Consider the following 17,921-nt stretch of genomic DNA (forward strand, 5'->3'; position numbering starts at 1 on the left):
GGTGGGTCCTTTACCACTAGTGCAAGCTGGGAATCAGTAACAAGAGGCAAACTTTTACTAAATCAGTAGAACCCTCCTCCTGAATGGACGTCTTACTTAGAATAACAATATTCAAAACATAGGAATCAAATTGTAGCGTCTAAGGAAGGGGGAGGATTGGAGGTGGGGAGACTTATGGTCCAAGGTGTAAAAACTGCTAATGCAGAAAATAATCTAAAGGAACTATCCCAATGTTTAAAAATTATAATTTAAAAAACTAAGAAGCATGTAAATATTTATATATTTTATTGTGTTTATATAAATTTTATATAAAAATACATGCTATTTATATATGATATATGAACATATTTATAGTATAATATGTATAACCATGTGTATCCATATATATACATACACAAACACATATACCCCATTAAAGGTTAGTTCAAGATATAGGCCTTGTTTATGTGATGATATATTTCAAAAGCCTAAAAATACTTATAGATAATAAACCAAAGTTTATCCTAATACTGGCAGGGAGGGGTATAAGAAAAATTATATATGTAGTAGTGCTATTTTTGTCCAAGTTGAAGTACTATTTCAAATTTTAAAAAAACCAACTCTAACTCCAATAATAGAGAAATTATTAAATAAATTTTAGGACACAATATTAAAGAATACTACACATTCACTTAAGATACATCCAGAGGAATTGTAAAACCATGAACAAGCAATGTAAGAGTAATAAGTAAAGGAAAAAAAAAAAGGTATAAAATCTATGCTTACAAGTTAAAAATAATACCTCACTGAAAATAAGTCATACATAGTGAAAAATACAAAGATAATTTATCAAATTTTTACAGTTGTTGTCTTTGGTTGCTGAGGTTATGAAGTATTTTTTTTTAATTTCTTTCAATTTGACTACATATTTCAAATTTTCTAAAAGGATTGTATATGATTTCTATAATTGAAATAAAGTAAAATTAGGAAATAATTTAATTTACAGGGAAAAGGAAAACCAGGAATATATAGTTTAGCCAATGGGTTAAAAAACACATAAACCCAGAATTTTTTTAAAACACAGAAGAAAAAGAAAGACTTTCAAGTTCATTTCGGCACTGTGACATGCCAGACATCCTGCTGCAGCAAGCTCAACTTAGCCTGACCAGTAGATGTCGCTGTTACACTTCTTACTTTGAGTGAATCTCAAGATACACAACTGCTTTTTAGAGCCAGTACTGGGAGGGAGGAGGGAGGACGGTTCAGGATGGGGAACACGTGTATACCTGTGGTGGATTCATTTTGATATTTGGCAAAACCAATACAATATTGTTAAGTTTAAAAAAAAAAAGTCAAAAGGCTTTGACTGTGTGGATCACAACAAACTGGAAAATTCTGAAAGAGATGGGAATACCAGACCACCTGACCTGCCTCCTGAGAAATATGTATGCAGGTCAAGAAGCAACAGTTAGAACTGGACATGGAACAACAGACTGGTTCCAAATAGGAAAAGGAGTATGTCAAGGCTATATATTGTCACCCTGCTTATTTAACTTATATGCAGAGTACATCATGAGAAATGCTGGACTGGAAGAAGCACAGGCTGGAATCAAAACTGTCAGAAGAAATATCAATAACCTCAGATATGCAGATGACACCACCCTTATGGCAGAAAGTGAAGAGGAACTAAAAAGCCTCTTGATGAAAGTGAGTGAGGAGAGTGAAAAAAAATTGGCTTAAAACTCAACATTCAGAAAACGAAGATCATGGCATCTGGTCCCTTCACTTCATGGCAAATATATGGGGAAACAATGGAAACAGTGAGAGACTTTATTTTTGGGGGTTCCCAAATCACTGCAGATGGTAACTGAAGCCATGAAATTAAAAGATGCTTGCTCCTTGGAAGAAAAGTTATGACCAACCTAGATAGCATATTAAAAAGCAGAGACATTACCTTGCTGACAAAGGTCTGTCTAGTCAAAGCTATGGTTTTTCCAGTAGCCATGTATGGATGTGACAGTTGAACTATAAAGAAAGCCGAGCGCCGAAGAATTGATGCTTTTGAACTGTGGTATTGGAGAAAACTCTTGAGAGTTAGTTCCTTGGACTGCAAGGAGATCCAACCAGTCCACCCTGAAGGAAATCAGTCCTGAACATTCATTGGAAGGATTGATGCTAAAGCTGAAACTCCAATACTTTGGCCACCTGATGTGAAGAACTGACTCATTTGAAAAGACCCTGATGCTGGGAAAGACTGAAGGCGGGAGGAGAAGAGGACAACAGAGGATGAGATGTTTGGATGGTATCACTGACTCAATGGACATGAGTTTGAGTAAGCTCATGTGAGTGTGAGTAAGTTGTTGATGGACAGGGAAGCCTGGCATGCTGCAGTCCATGGGGTCGCAAAGAGTCAGACACGACTGAGCGACAGAACTGAACTGAGGTTAAAAAAAACTACAAATTTCCAGTTCATCTCATGAAGGCTTGTAGTTTTTACATCTCTCAGCTTCATTCCACACCTCCTTTTACAATAACTGAGATGTCCAATGTTTTTCTAAAATGACATACGATGACTGTGGTCTTATGATTATGAAAAGTACAAGATTCTTGTGCTCTTGGATGCCTGAGAAAATTGTCACCCTGAGAATATTACAGGCCACAACTCATCAAAAACATACTTCCAGGCTTGAAAGTAATGAATTGGAAGGTGTTAAATGAAATCAGGAACACAAAATTGTCAGTAAGTTTTAAAGTTAATGGCAGGGGTGGTGGGGAGGGTGCGGTGAGGAAGCCTCTCTTGGATTCCTAATGCTCACTCCCGTCTCTCACAGAAAATGGGGAAGTGAAGGGGGGCGGGGACAATTGTGACAGTCTACAATGTGCAAGTAGGTAAAACCCAGCCCTCTGCTTTGTATAGGTCAGTCAGTGCTTCTGTGTCACTGAATCCGTAAAAGAATGGGAAAGAGAAGGCTGTTTTTTCAACGGGTCATCCTGCATTTGGCAGATTTCCTGCCAAACTGTTCACCTGTTACTTGAGTGGCTGCAGAGAAAGGAAGGTGCAGGAATGTGGAAGACAGGCTATTTGAATTTCACTGGAGGATCCAGATCATATCAGTCAGTTACTGTATGTTCTCAAATTTTTAGAAAAATATTAGGAGTGACAAATGGCGTCTCCCACAATGAGGTTTAGGCCACAAAGTGATATTAGCAGAATACTCTGTAAATGCTCAGGTATTTCCATGACTGTGTAAACACAGTCACTTTCTAGTGCACAAATTTCAAATCAGCAACGTATATCTGTTTTCTGCAGCTGACTGATTTTTAGACAATGACCCTCACACAAAAGACAGCTTTAGCAGCCTCGCAGACACACTTTATGTTAAATGCATAGTAAATGAGTCTCTATTACATACAAAGAGTCATAGCCCAAACACAAAGGTTTCTACTCACATGGAGATCCAAGTGCAATTCATTTCTGTTGGGTTTCTCTCTTTCCTCGTGGAGCAGAAATGGACAGGCTGGCCCTGCTCTGTAAGCCAGGACCCATGCACCTCCATCTTTGCTGGGAAGGTCTTTAGCTGCTGTCTGCTCACTGAAGCTGTCCTGGGCAAAGGCCTCAGAGGAGATGCCTAGACCAAAGCAGAGAAGTCCATGAGTGACACAGTGGTGACAATGCATCAAGCCAGCCACTTCTGGGGACTCCTATGTGGGCCACTGCATAGCACCTCTTCCTTCCCTTCCTAGGTTATATTTTTAGGGTTTGCTTTCCTCCAAAAGTGCTTATCTTAAGTATTCTTTCTGCATCACACTCAGAATGAATTAAAATATATGCCCTCATATCCAAGGCATATAAAAAATAAGTCTATTAGTTGTACTCAGTGCTTCCTATTCCTGCTTACCAATCAGGCTATATAGATGATTCTCTTTCAGAACAGAATCAGAGGATGAGCTGCAGGACAGAAGTCAGGAGTCCTGGACTCCTGACTTACAAGTTGGCTTTACTTGCAAAAGGTATCACCTGAACCAAGTCACTTGTGTGTATTCTTCGAGGGCAGGAACTGCATCCAGTTCATCTTCATTTCTGGGGATAGCTGGCCTTTGGTCAGTGTGTTGAATGAGTGACACCCACGTGAGTGCACTAGGAACTCACTTTCCTATCTCCAGAATGAGAGTATTAAGCTAGCTCTTCTTTGAACTATGTTAGGGTGATAATAGTCAACTATGTGACAGGCACGGTTCTTAACCCTGTTCGGTTTTCAAAATAACTCTATAGGTAGGTATCATTAGGGTTCTCATTTTAGATGAGAAAACTGAAGTGCAAAGATTTTCAGTGAATGGCTTAAGATCAGTAAATGATAAAGCCAGGAATTGAACCCAGGCAGTCACACACAGGCAGGTGTGCTCTTAATGACGAGACTCCATGGTCTCTGCCTGACATTTTTGAGATGGCGATACCTGTCCTACAATAAAAGGACTTTGTGGTCAAGTAAGCATGTAGCTTTTATCCCCAGAGCCATGACTCATGTTAGCATACTAAAGAATTTGAGATGTCCTTTAGCAAAGAAACTTAACTCTATATAATAGCATTTTCCAAACTTAGTTGACCACAGAATCCAATTAAAGGGACACCTGTTAAACATGTCACAAGCCACCAGTGTGTTCCACTTGAATAGAGTTTAGAAACAACGAGATCACCCCTAATGTCCCATAGAGCTCTCAGGCTCCTAGACCTATTCTAGTTCCTGGTAAGCAAACTTGGATATTAAGCAACCAGGCAGAAGTTAAGAGTTTAGGCTCAGTGTACTTTTGCAATAGAGATGACTGCTGGATATGTGACAGGGTGTTTATTACACATAATCCTTGTAATAGTGTCTCTTTGGCAGGGACCCAAAGCCAGCCAATGACTTCAGCCATGCTGAACACCTGACTTACAAGTAATCTGAGCCGAGAGTAAGTCAGCAAACAAAAGGACTGTGGGATAACACACTTCTCCTTTATATTAGTGTAGCATTTCAGGAGAAAATTTGGAAACACCCAAGGTTTTGCTTTTTGTTTGCCTGTTGGGTTGGTTGGTTTCCAATCACACTTTAAAACTGAAAGATGATACAGGTCACAGTGTCTCTATGGTTGCCCTCTGGCAGGCTGTCCACAAAACACTGCAGTGAAAACCAAGAAAATGAAGGTCCAGGGCCTTGGGCATCTACTCTGCATCCAGAAGGTTACACGTAAGCCCTTTCTTCACCTGAGTTAGGTGTCTTAGAATGAGGGTTTTTTCAGGAACTTGGCCTCATTCTTTCCACTAGCCTCTTTGTACCTACTGTCTCCAGACAGACTTTCTTCTGGGCTCTTGTTTAGGGCTTCGTGTGCTACAGAGTGGCCCCCACTCCTGCTCAGAAGACAGGGAGGAATAATGCCTAAAAGAACCTCAGAGAGGAGACAGTCTACTAAGCTCCTCCTGTATACTCATGGTGACCCCAAGAAGAGTGCAGTGCGAGCCATGCTTTAAGAGATGAAGAGACTAAAGTGTGGACCCCTTTTAATTTCCATTTATAAAGCTTATCCCTCTCCTAGAATATTTCTGTTTAGATAACTTCTATTTATTTAGCTCATCTCCCCTCATTTTTGGCAAGAAAAGAGAAAATAAGCCTTTTAAAATTTATGATGTACTCTAACCTAGTTACTTTGTCTTCAAAATGTATTCATTACTAATCACACCTCTCATTTCAACCCCCTCCACTTCCCACTTTTATTTTGGAATAGCTTCTGGCTTTGGGTACAGTTTACACAGATTGACAAAACAACATAAAACATGCTGTATACATCACAAAGAGCATGCTGTGCAACACCTAAGGGAAGACATCTTGATCCTCAAAGGCACATTGTCTGGTGAGTGGTTCATCATTTAGGTATAAGACAGTGGTAAATTCCCACGGGGATAAGGACCTCGTGTCCTTAGCTAAAATGCAGACGCCCATGGAAATGCATCCACACACCTTTCGTGGCTGTCCACCACTACATGAAGCAGGTGTGGGGTGCGATCTAGCTGACTTAATGCAGAGGGAAAGACAATGCGAAGTTTAGGCAGAAACAATGAAAAGTAAGTGCATATTAGAAACAGTTTTAATTATGAAGAACCCGTTTCTAATACCTAATTTTAACCAGACAATATCCCTATGAAGCAAACATTTAAGGTAAAACTATGGTGGGTAGTAATCTGGGGAAAGGTTGTTAGGACAGGAAAGACCAAGGGCAGAAATAAGTAACAAAACACTTCTCAAAAGTCTGACAAAGTAGGCGAGGACACAAGACAAATGCACCATTGGAAAGGACATAAACTAATAAATTCTTTTATTATTTTTATCAAAGTATAATTGATATACAATGTTGTGTTAATTTCTGCTGTAGAGCAAAGTGATTGAGTTATTCATATATGTATATATTTTCTTTTTTTTTTCTTGTCAAAGAACACAATAGTTTAATGAAGAACAAACTTTTATTTTGGACCATCTATTTTCTCATTCATTCATATAAAAACACTCTTGAAATGTCTGTTTTCTGTCCAGCTAATTGATATTAGAAGTCTCACTGATTTTATCTTCTATGGTTATAGGCTTATTTGTTTTTGCATAATATCCCTGGGGATTCCCTGGTGGTTCAGACGAAAAGAATCCCCTCCGCCCCCCAAAGCAGGAGACTTGGGTTCGACCCCTGGGTCTGGAAAATCCCCTGGAGGAGGAAATGGCCACCCACTCCAGCACTCCCGCCTGGAGAATCCCATGGACAGAGGAGCCCAGCGGTCCACAGTCCCCGCTGTCACAAAGAGTTGGACACGACCGAGGGACTAACACACACTGCATTTTCATATATTCTAAAAAGTATACTAGTTTGAATCTACTTACAAGTATCGGGAACCACTATTTAAGATGTCTCACAAATTTGCCATTTATCTATTTCTTATTTATGTATATGTGCTCAGTTGTGTTCCACTCCCTGCGACCCCATGGACTGCAGTCCGCCAGGCTCCTCTGTCCATGTAACCCTCCTGCAAGAATACTGGAGTGGGTGGCCACCTCCTCCCAGGGATCCAAACCCGCATCTCCAGCATTGTAGGCGGAACCCTTACCGCTGAGCCAGCGTGGATAGCCCATTTATTTGTCATAGTAGGAAAACTGCAGGGAGGTTGGTTGGTTGCTGGCATTGATAAACAGCTTAAGGATGCATCCTTCTGGCTTTCTATTACATCATCATCATAGGCTGGCATTTTGTTTCTTGCCTCCAAGATTCCTGTTCCATCTCCAGGCATGAGGAGAAAAGTCAGTGCCAGAGCTGTTGTTACCATTGAGCAGGAAAGAGAAACATTTCTAGAAATCTCTTGTCAGGCTTCTGCTTTAGTCTCATTGCCTAAAACTGAAAATATTCTTTTCCAATGTGGTTTGTTACAGGATATTGAATATAGTAAGTACCCTGTGCTATACAGTAGGATCTGTATATCCATTCTGCATATAATGGTCTGCGAACCCCAACCTCCGATTTCACTATATATATTATAGAATGGATAAACAACAAGGTCCTGCTGTATAGCACAGAAAACTGTAGTCAATATGATAAGCCATAATGAAAAAGGATATTTAAAAATAATGTATATATATATGTGTGTGTGTGTGTGTGTGTATAACTAAAGTAAGTCTTTGAAAAGTTTTAATAATATCAACTCATTTTTTGAACAGTCAAAAATAAAGCATATGTCTATGCCTACTAAATTAGGTAGTATCCATACTACTCTCTTCAACTGAATATATTTAATAAAGAGAGATAAAAATTATCCGAAATTAGGTAAGCATATTCTGTCACAACAGTCAAATATCATTTAAATTTCTAATGCAAATAGATTTTGAGGTGTTAGATTTTCATGGGAACATTTTACGAAAAGCTTAAAACAGCCTTATCAACATAATCATGTCTTCCCCCTTTCATGTGCACAGACTATAAATCTAATTTTTACTCAGTATTTATTAGTTATTTTGTTTCTCAGAATCATTTCAGCAGCTTGATGGACCACATGTACACACACAGGTTAATTCCACAATTGACCATCTGTTAATACAACATACAGCACAGTCACAGTACAGGAAGGGCAACTTACCTTGGGACCACTTTGAAAGTCTGTGTTTTTCCCATATGAGCTGCACTTCCTGATGCTAACCTACAACATCAAACTGGGATTTTGCTGTCAATTATCAATACAAAGGAAGCAGACGGAAAGGAAACGTGATGTGCCATTTAAACCTGGAGGCAGTCTCCACAGCCCAGCTTCCCCAGTGGAGTTAGTCTCCCTACCTTAGATATACTGGTTTATTGTTCCCACATCTTTACTCTCTCACTTCATTGTGATTATTCACCCAAGGCCTTTCCAGTTGCTTTTGTAGCTTCTCCCACCGATGTAGATGTCATACATTTCCCCAGGTCCATGGACTCCGAGTCCCTGGATGCTGGGTGTGGCCCTGTGACTTGTCTGGTGAAACTGAATGTGGCCAGTGTGACACTGTGCCAGTCCTGAGCCAAGACCTGGAGAGGCGTTGTGTGTTTTAACACCCTGCCTTGTGTTTCTGCCATTACCACAAAATAAGCACGTCTAGGGAGCCTGGACTTAGACACAGGGCAGACCCAAACCCTATCCTACCTCCCTGAGCCAGCACAGCTGAACTCAGATCAGATCAAGTGAACCTTGCCAACTCTTAGACCAATGGACAAAAATAATACATATTTGCTCTGAGCCACTAAGATTTGAGTTTTGTATGTTGAAATAGCTGCCTTATACACTCTATCATCTGTCCCCACCAGAAACACCATACCTATTCAAAAAAAACCAAACCATTTCAGCTGAGAGGACTAAAAGACTACAATATGTTTCATTTATAATTTGTACTGAAAATATTCACTGTGTTAGGTTTTGAAAATATTAGGTGAAAAATCACAGCATGCCCATATTCTTATTCATACCACAATCCACACACAAACTACATTTCATTAAAAATGATAACCTTATTTACCAGGCATTGGTTTTAATTATCACACACACACACACACACACACCAATGTCCAAAGAGAAGTATGCAAGCATACTGTATAATCAGATCTGGACAAAAATCTCTAAGGAACAAAATTACAGTGGCTTTCAGCCTTTCTCCTCTAATTTTCACATCATACTGAGCCCTCACTTGACAGCAATGATGGAGTATTATGCCTCCAAAAGGAGAAGAGAGAAAAAAAAAAAACCCTCAGCCTGAAACTCTCATGAGTTTTGTTCCTATGCTGTAGCTCCCAAGGCCATCCATCAAACTTGACTTAAAATAAATCCAAAGAGGTGAAATTTTCTCAACCGTGAATATCAGAACTGATATGTAAAGAGAGACAGGTTGTCTTCCGTTATGTTATTCAAACATGTACTTACAAGCAAGAGAGACAGCAATCTAAATGTGTAGCTAATGGAAAGTGACATTGTTAAGTACTTGTAAAGAGGGTGTGTGCCTGTGTGTAATTATTCATGTCTATGTCTAGGAAGACGGAGCTTTGGCAAAAGTCTCATGGCTGGTATCTGTCAATTAGAGATCAACCCTCGGCAATCCCACTGTCCCAATTTTCATTCCTTGTGATATTTAAACCAGCCAGGCAGACACAACTTTGAGAAAGTATCTTACTAATCCAGCTCAGCCTCTAACTCTCCTCATAAGAAGTACATAGAGAGAGAAATGATGAGCACAGACAGACAGGTGGACAGTGTCCAGAGGCAGAGAAGGCTGTGGGTAGAACCAGAAGTAAGACAGATGGAGGGGTAGGCATATCAATTTCAGAATCTATGAAGAAAGCATCCAATTCCATAGAACAAATGCAACGTTATTTGGATTTTTAAGATTATGTGCGAATTCAAACAAAATATAATTTAGAGTTAGAGGGGATCTTATTTATCTCCCCTCCCTATTGCTCATTTTATAGTTCAGGGAATAGAAACCCAGGAAGATTGTAATATTTCTGACATGCCCAGATAGTGGCAAAGGCAGAACTAAAATCCAGGTTCCAAGGAAATCTTTCATGCTGTTTAGAGGAGGACATTATTGTCAATTCCCAGATGGGAATACTGAAGTCTGAGGAAGAAGGAGATGTGAATGGTTTGATAGGTGGGATCGAGTCTTAACTGTAACCTTTACTAATTGTTTTGATGTTGGTGGAATTACCAGACCTCCTTGAATCTTTATTTCCTCATTAGTAAGATGAGCATAATAAAAATATGCCTAATATTGAGCTGTGCTCAAAATCGTTTTCCTGCAGAAAACTTTTCGTGGACTCAGGGTGATCAATTGATGGAGTATGAAAATAAGATCCTATTTTAATTAAAAAAAAAAAAAGAAGAAGAAAGCTGTTTACAACAAAAGCATATTACACATCACATACTTGTGTTAAGGACTATTTTTTTTTGTCAAAGAAGATACAGGGAAGAAAAATTAAGCTCATAAGAATTCACAGTAGCACTCCAGTGCAGCAGATCCCAAATCTGTTCAAGTTCTAAAAATAGAATTCACATCATCAAATGCAATAGCTCTCAGAAAGTGGCTGATCATCTCTAGAAAGTGCAGCTCCTTGGGGCACTTTAGAGACACACTAAGACACATTTTCCCGAAGTTCAAACACAGGAGACTAGAGCATGAATGAAACTATTTATAGGCATCACTATAGATGAAATTGCTTTTTAAAGAGGTACATCAAATCTTTTTTTATGATTATTACATTAACCTCCTTCCATGATCTTTTCCTGTAGAGAATACAAATGTTAGATGAGAGGCAAATATTACTCATTTCAGGAAACTGAACTGTGGCTATAGTTATATTGGATATTTTAACACCTGAAAACAGGGATGTGTATTTAAAAAAGCGCAAATGCTGCTGAGTCACTCTGCTTTAGAAATGATACAAGGGAGGAGGAGGAGAACCTAAGTAAGGTTTGGTACAGAAAAGACCAAGAAACGGTCAAATCTGGAAGGCTGTAATGTTCACTGAGATATTAAGAGCCCTCTGTCCATTTGCATATAGTAAATGCTGAAGAAATTGATATTGGTACTTCAAATGCCTAGGTTATCAATACTTTTGGTCTGCTTGGTCATGAGGAATATACTTGCTTATTGAAAAAAATTACTGAAGAACAAGAATAAATGTGTTTCTTACAGTATTCATTATAAATAAATTTGAATAACCTTTTTTTCTTTTTAGTCACATTGCCCCAGTTATTATGGGGATAATTCCACCAGTGGGAAACCCAACTCTTGAAGAGATATGACATAATTACTAATTATCTTAATAGCCAAGGTAGTACAAAAAAAAAAAAAAAACTAAGCCTTGGATGATAAAATATATAATCAACATGTTTTCTAAAAATCTCTCTAAAAAGAAATGATCTTAAGAAATTCACCAAAAAATGAATACACATAAAAGAGTGATACAAAGAAAAAAAGAAGGCACATATGCTAATTCTAAAGGTAAACATTTGAGATACTAAGAACAAAATACGGTTTTGAGTGTTCTTATAAAGCAAGGATGAAGCTGTATTTAGTTATTTCACCTCTATTACCAAAAAGAAGAATCACTAATTCTGTGGGCGGACAAAAGTTTTTCTAATATTAAATTCTGAGAGAAATTGCTAGATTACAGAATTCCCACCTAAGCCTTTTCACTGACTATACAGTCAGCAAAAACAAGACTGGGAGCTGACTGTGGCTCAGATCATGAGCTCCTTATTCCAAAATTTAGGCTTATATTGAAGAAAGTAGGGAAAACCACTAGGCCATTCAGGTATGACCTAAATCAAATCCCTTATGATTATATAGTGGAGGTGACAAATAGATTCAAGGGATTATTAGATCTGGTAGAGAGAGTGCCTCAAGAACTATGGGTGAGGTTTACAACACTGTACATGCTGTGGTGACCAAAACCACCCCCAAGGAAAAGAAATGCAAGAAGGCAAAGTGGCTGTCTGAGGAGACCTTACAAATAGCTGAGAAAAGAAGAGAAGCAAAAGGCAAAGGAGAAAAGGAAAGATACATCCAACTGAAGGCAGAGCTCCAGAGAATAGCAAGGAGACTGAAGAAAGCCTTCGTAAGTAAACAATGCAAAGAAATAGAAGGGAACAATAGACTGGGAAAGACTAGAGGTCTCTTCAACAAAATCAGAGATACAAAGGGAATATTTCATGCAAAGATGGGCTCAATAAAGGACAGAAAAAGCAAGGACCTCACAGAAGCAGAAGAGATTAAGAAGAGGTGACAAGAATACACAGAAGAACTATACAAAAAAAAAAAAAAAAGGTTTTAATGACCTAGATAATAATGGTGTGGTCACTCACCTAGAGAACACATCCTGGAGTGTGAAGTCAAGTAGGCCTTAGAAAACATTACGACAAACAAAGCTAGTGGAAGTGATGGAATTCTAGCTAAGATATTTCAAATTCTAAAAGATGACGCTGTTAAAGTGCTGCATTCAATATGTCAGCAAGTTTGGAAAACTCAGCACTGGCCACAGGACTGGAAGAAGTCAGTTTTCATTCCAATCCCAAAGAAGGGGAATGCCAAAGAATGTTCAAACTACCATACAATTGTGCTCATTTCACATGCTAGCAAGGTAATGCTCAAAATCCTTCTAGCTAGGCTTCAGCAGTATGTAAACCAGGAACTTCCAGATGTACAAGCTGGATTTAGAAAAGGCAGAGGAACTAGAAACCAAATTGTCATCAACTGTTGGATCATAGAAAAAGAAAGGGAATTCCCGAAAAACATCTTCTGTTTTCATTGACTATGCTAAAGCCTTTGACTGTGGATCACAACAAACTGAAAAATTCTGAAGGAGATGGGAATACCAGACCACTTTACCTGTCTCCTGAGAAACCTATAAGCTGGTCAAGAAGCAACTATTAGAACCAGACAAGGAACAAACAATGGTTCAAAATTTGGAAAGGAGTATGTCAAGGATGTATATTGTCACCCAGTTTATTTAACTTATATGCAGAGTACATCATGTGAAATGCCAGGCTGGATGAATCACAAGCTGGAATCAAGATTGCCAGGGGAAGTATCAACAACCTCAGATATGCAGATGATACCACTCTAATGGCATAAAGTGCAGAGGAACTAAAGAGCCTCTTGATAAGGATGAAAGAGTAGAGTGAACAAGCTGACTTAAAACTCAACATTCAAAAACAAAGATCATGGCATCTGGTCCCATCACTTCATAGCAAATAGACGGGGAAAAAGTGGAAACAGTGGCAGCTTTTATTTCCTTGGGCTCCAAAATCACTGTAGATAGTAACTGCAGCCACAAAATTAAAAGATGGTTGTTCCTTGGAAGAAAAGCAATGATAAGCCTAGACAGCATATTAAAAAGCAGAGACATCACTTTGCCAACAAACATCCATATAATCAAAGCTGTGGTTTTTCCAGTAGTCGTATACAGATGTGAAAGTTGGATCATGAAGAAGGCTCAGTGCCAAAGAATTGATGCTTTTGAACTGTGGTGCTGGATAAGACTCTTAGGAGTCCCTTGGAGAGCAAGGTGATCAAACCAATCAGTTCTAAAGGTAATCAACCCTGAATATTCATAGGAAGCACTGATGTTGAAACTGAAGTGCCAATACTTTGGCCACCTGATGTGAAGAGTCAACACATTGGAAAAGACCCTGATGCTGGAAAAACTGAGGGCAGGAAGAGAAGGGGATGACAAGGATGAGATGGCATCACCGACTCAATCAACATGAGTATGAGCAAACTCCAGGACACAGTGAAGGACAGGTAAGCCTGGCATGCTGTAGTCCATGAGGTCGCAAAGAGTTGGACATTACTTAGCAACTGCACAACACCTGAGCCGTAGCCCTATCCCAGCTGTTAGACCAATAGTTGACTTCAAAGAGCCAATTGGGCTGGTCTAGTCATCTGTCAGTGACCTTTGTCCTTCTAGCTAGAAAGCTTTGGAGATTATCTTGACCACTCAATGATTTGGAACTGAAGCGATGAGTTTTTCAGCAGATCAGCTAAATAGCAGCATCCTAGAAACAGCAGGCTTGTTTAAATGAACCCCTTTTTCTGTGTCTTAGGAAACAGAGTTTTTCTATCTCCCTTCTTCTCCCAGGCATTAGTACTGAACAGAAGTCCAGCACTTTATCCCAGCAACCTTAGCTGAGGCCTGATTATCACTTTCTCTCTCCAAAAATTCACTCTCCTAAGGGTAAGGTATGTCCTACATATGGCATGTTTACTATGCATCACACACTTTATGTATTTTGCACATTATTGAGAATCTTCACAATAATCCTGCAAGTTAGATGTAAAACTAATGAATACAGACATTAACTTTGCCCAGGGTCAAACAGCAAGCACGAGAATTAGGTTCTGAACCCAAAGCCTAGAATTAGCCTCCTGCCATAAACAACTGAAAACTAAGCAAAATATAGGAAATTAACTATTTTCAGATATTTGCTAGCAAGCAATGCCAGAGAAGGCAATGGTACCCCACTCCAGTACTCTTGCCTGGAAAATCCCAGGGACGGGGGAGCCTGGTGGGCTGCAGTCCATGGGGTCGCACAGAGTCGGACAGGACTGAAGTGACTTAGCAGCAGCAGCAGCAGCAAGCAGTGGAAGTACTGTAATCCTTGAGAGAGGTACAACAAATGAAGTGAGCTTCAAAATTGCCTAGGCCTATAGCTAAGAGGTGATTTTTGGACTGAAAAATAATTAAAAGGGCCCCAGTGGCCTATGGGACACTGTCAAGTAGTCTAATGTACGTAAAATTAGAAGCAGGGGTCCAGGAGAGACAGAATATATTTAAAGGAAAATTGACTTTCACAAGCACTCAGAGCTCCCAAAAAGTTTTTAAATCTCCAGACCTTAAGCATGGACAACCAATGACTGTGAGATGTGGGAGCAAAAGGAGAAAGAGGTTGTGTCACTTTTGACCTGCTGGATCAAGACTTTTAAAGGTGGCTACTTTTTTTAGCAACCATATCTTTGCCATCTGGCCCTGTTCCATATCTCCAGTTCTTGCCAGCTTACTATAACAGTCTCTGCCATTTCCTCCTTCATTCCCCTAGGGCTGATAATGGTTTTTTGCTAGTGTCTAGGAACCTCACAAACTCATGCTGGTTTTCTTCATTGATCTGGACATAATCTCTTTATTAAGTTTACTTTTGAATATATACCCTCTGTTTTCTGCCAGGACTCTGATAGAGTAATTTGAATCAGGAATGGTGTTTATTTCCTACCTTTTAGCATGCTTTTATTATTAAGGCATTTAGGGCACTTGCTATCTGATGCTTGCTGTATCCAGACGAAATAATAGCAGCAATGTAATGGGTCAGCATAATATTTTAAGAGCTATCAAAATGATCAAACTCCTTTCAGACTTTATGACAGAGAAAAAGTAAACTGTCATACCTTAAAGTAAGGCAGTGACAAGTACACTGCTATCCCTTCCAGATGAAGATGAATTGGTTGCTATGAAAATAAAGCATTTTCTGTATCAATAAATGAATATTAACTCCCCCAGGCTGTGTTGATATACTCAGGAAATATACCATATCTGAAACAGCACTTGCAATTTGTATCCCAATGTAATTAAGTTTAGAATAATCCAGACATTCTCTAAAAACCATCTGTTTTCTCACGAGCCAAAAGAGAATTTAAATGGGAGCGCAGTATGAGTCACCACCCCTGCATCTTTCAAAGCTTTGATGGTGTCACAAATCTCTGCAATTACCCCAAAGATATAGTATATGCTTTCAACTAGAAGGACAATTTTGGTGCTCTTTCTCCTAGAACATACGGACGTGGAGACCAAAAGTAGAAGTGAGAGGGGCCCCCTCACATTATTAGATTAATTAATCACTTGCATAATTTTAACTTCTTATTCTTGCAACATTGGACTTGGGGGGTTCAGAGATCTTAGTGCCCAGAGGAGGGAGGCTTCCAACAAGGGAACTCAGTCATGGTGCATTAAACAGGAAGCTAAGAAGGATCCCCGACCACTTTAAGTTTTCATACACTAAAGATGCGTCTATTTCATTTCAGTGCCTCACCAAGTGAATGTCTTCAATTGAATATTTTGAACTGGGCCTAGAATATTAAACTTCAGCAATCAAAGAAACAGGAATCAATGTTAAAGCTGCACATTTTGAAAAATAGTCTAGAATGAATGTCCTCACATCAATATTAAAATGATACAAAGAATGTACTGTGAAACAAATACTCTCAAAAATTCCGTGGTGAGAGAGTAAGTTGGTGTTCATCCTTAATAAGCTATTTGGCAATATGTATCTGAAATAGGGGTGGACAACTCTGGCACAAGAGCCAGATACAGCACACAGCTTGTTTTCCTACAGCTTGTGAGCTAAGAATGGCTTTTGCATTTTTTTCCATTTTTAAAGGAGGAGAAGGAGGAGGAAGAGGCAGGCAGAGGAGGTAGTGGATGAGGAGGAGAATGGGGGAAAGAGTAGGGGGAGGAAGAAGCCACAGAGAAGAAGCCTTAGCCTACAAAGTAAAAAATATTTACTACTTGACTCTTGACAGAAAAAGTTAGCTGATACCTACTTAAAATGTTAAACACATCCTTATCCTTTAATCACTAAATCCTGACTTGTGTGAATCTATCCTAGAAGAATAATCATTTTGTTATTCAAGCTCTATTATAGGGCATTCCCGGTGGCCCAGTGGTAAATAATCCGCCTGCCAATGCAGGAGACATGGGTTTGATCCCTGATCCAGGAGGATCCCACGTGCCTGAGAGCAACTAAACCCATGCACCACAATTACTGAGTCTGTGTTCTAGAGCTGGGGAGCCACCACTACCGAGCCCATGTGATGCAACTACAGAAGCCCGTTTACCCTAGGGGGCATGCTCCGCAACAAGAGAAATCACGGCAACCATTTCCTTCTCCAGGGGATCTTCCCGACCCAGGGATTGAACCCGGGTTCCCCTCATTGTAGGCAGATGCTTTAACCTCTGAGCCACCAGGGAAGCCCTAATGAGAATCCCACTGTCCATAACTAGAGAAAAGCCCATGCAGCAACGAAGACCCAGCACAGCCAAAACTAAATAAATAAAAGATCTATTATAAAGATATATTACAAAATATCCATCAAAGAATAATTTATAGTTTAAAAAGGGAGAATATTTATTTGTCCAAGCTGTATAGAATCTAAGTTTACCAACCAGAGATCAAACTCACACCCCTTGCATTAGAAGCACCGAATCTTATCCACTGGACTTCCAGGGCAGTCTCCAAGAACTGAGGAACTAAATGTTGAAAACACTATATATACACTCGCTATTAGAATGATTTCTCTTTACTTGGTGCTGAATTAGACCCCACAAGGCAAAAAGGAAGAATGGGGCAGAACTCCATTTCTCCAAAGGGTTCACTTTTAAATTCAAATGAATGGTTCAATAATATGTTTTCATGTTCCATTTGATTCATTTTGAAATATTTCAGCTGTTTCTCATTTTCCCTTCAAGCTAGTATATGCCCAAAAGGAAAAAAATATTAAAAAAAAAAAAAAAAAGCATGCAGCAGCAAACAAAACCTAAGCCACCAAAAAGAATTTAATGTTCTTCCTCAGTAGAGTATTATAGGAGTCAGGGTCTTTTCAAAATGGTTTGTTTGGCTAAGTTATCATAGTTTTTTTTTCCTTTATATTTAAAACATAAAATTAATCCTAATCATCTTCAATTTAATAACTTGTTTTTCATATTTTATCACTATCTGAAAATTGCCTCCCCTCCTCCCACGAGGAGACTATTATCATCGCAAATGTGATTTTACTATGCCTTAAGGCTATTGTTTACTAGAAAACACAGCTCCAATTTAAAACGCAGTAGAAAAATCAATTTAATAGAAGAAAATTAATTTCATT

The 17,921-nt window shown here is 39.1% G+C and overlaps 1 protein-coding gene across 24 annotated transcripts in view; it reads right to left on the reverse strand.

Annotated features, from left to right (window-relative positions):
- Positions 1-17,921, reverse strand: part of FMN1 (formin 1) — a 497,211-nt gene that overhangs the window by 354,302 nt on the left and 124,988 nt on the right. For 17 of the 24 annotated variants that reach the window (XR_015135041.1, XM_086322043.1, XM_086322036.1 and 14 more), the window contains one exon: positions 3,430-3,608. The exons of the other annotated variants lie outside the window; for them this stretch is intronic. Coding sequence is in view for 16 of the 17 variants with exons in the window: in XM_086322043.1 (XP_086178169.1) it covers positions 3,430-3,608 (179 nt within the window). In the remaining variant the exon portion in view is untranslated. The remainder of the gene's footprint in view (positions 1-3,429; positions 3,609-17,921) is intronic. 24 annotated transcript variants of the gene reach the window in all.

The sequence above is a fragment of the Bos grunniens genome, chromosome 10 (genome assembly GCF_055505025.1).
Source record: "Bos grunniens cultivar Pamir isolate PY7600 chromosome 10, Bosgru_T2T1.0, whole genome shotgun sequence".
Lineage (NCBI taxonomy): Eukaryota > Metazoa > Chordata > Mammalia > Artiodactyla > Bovidae > Bos > Bos grunniens.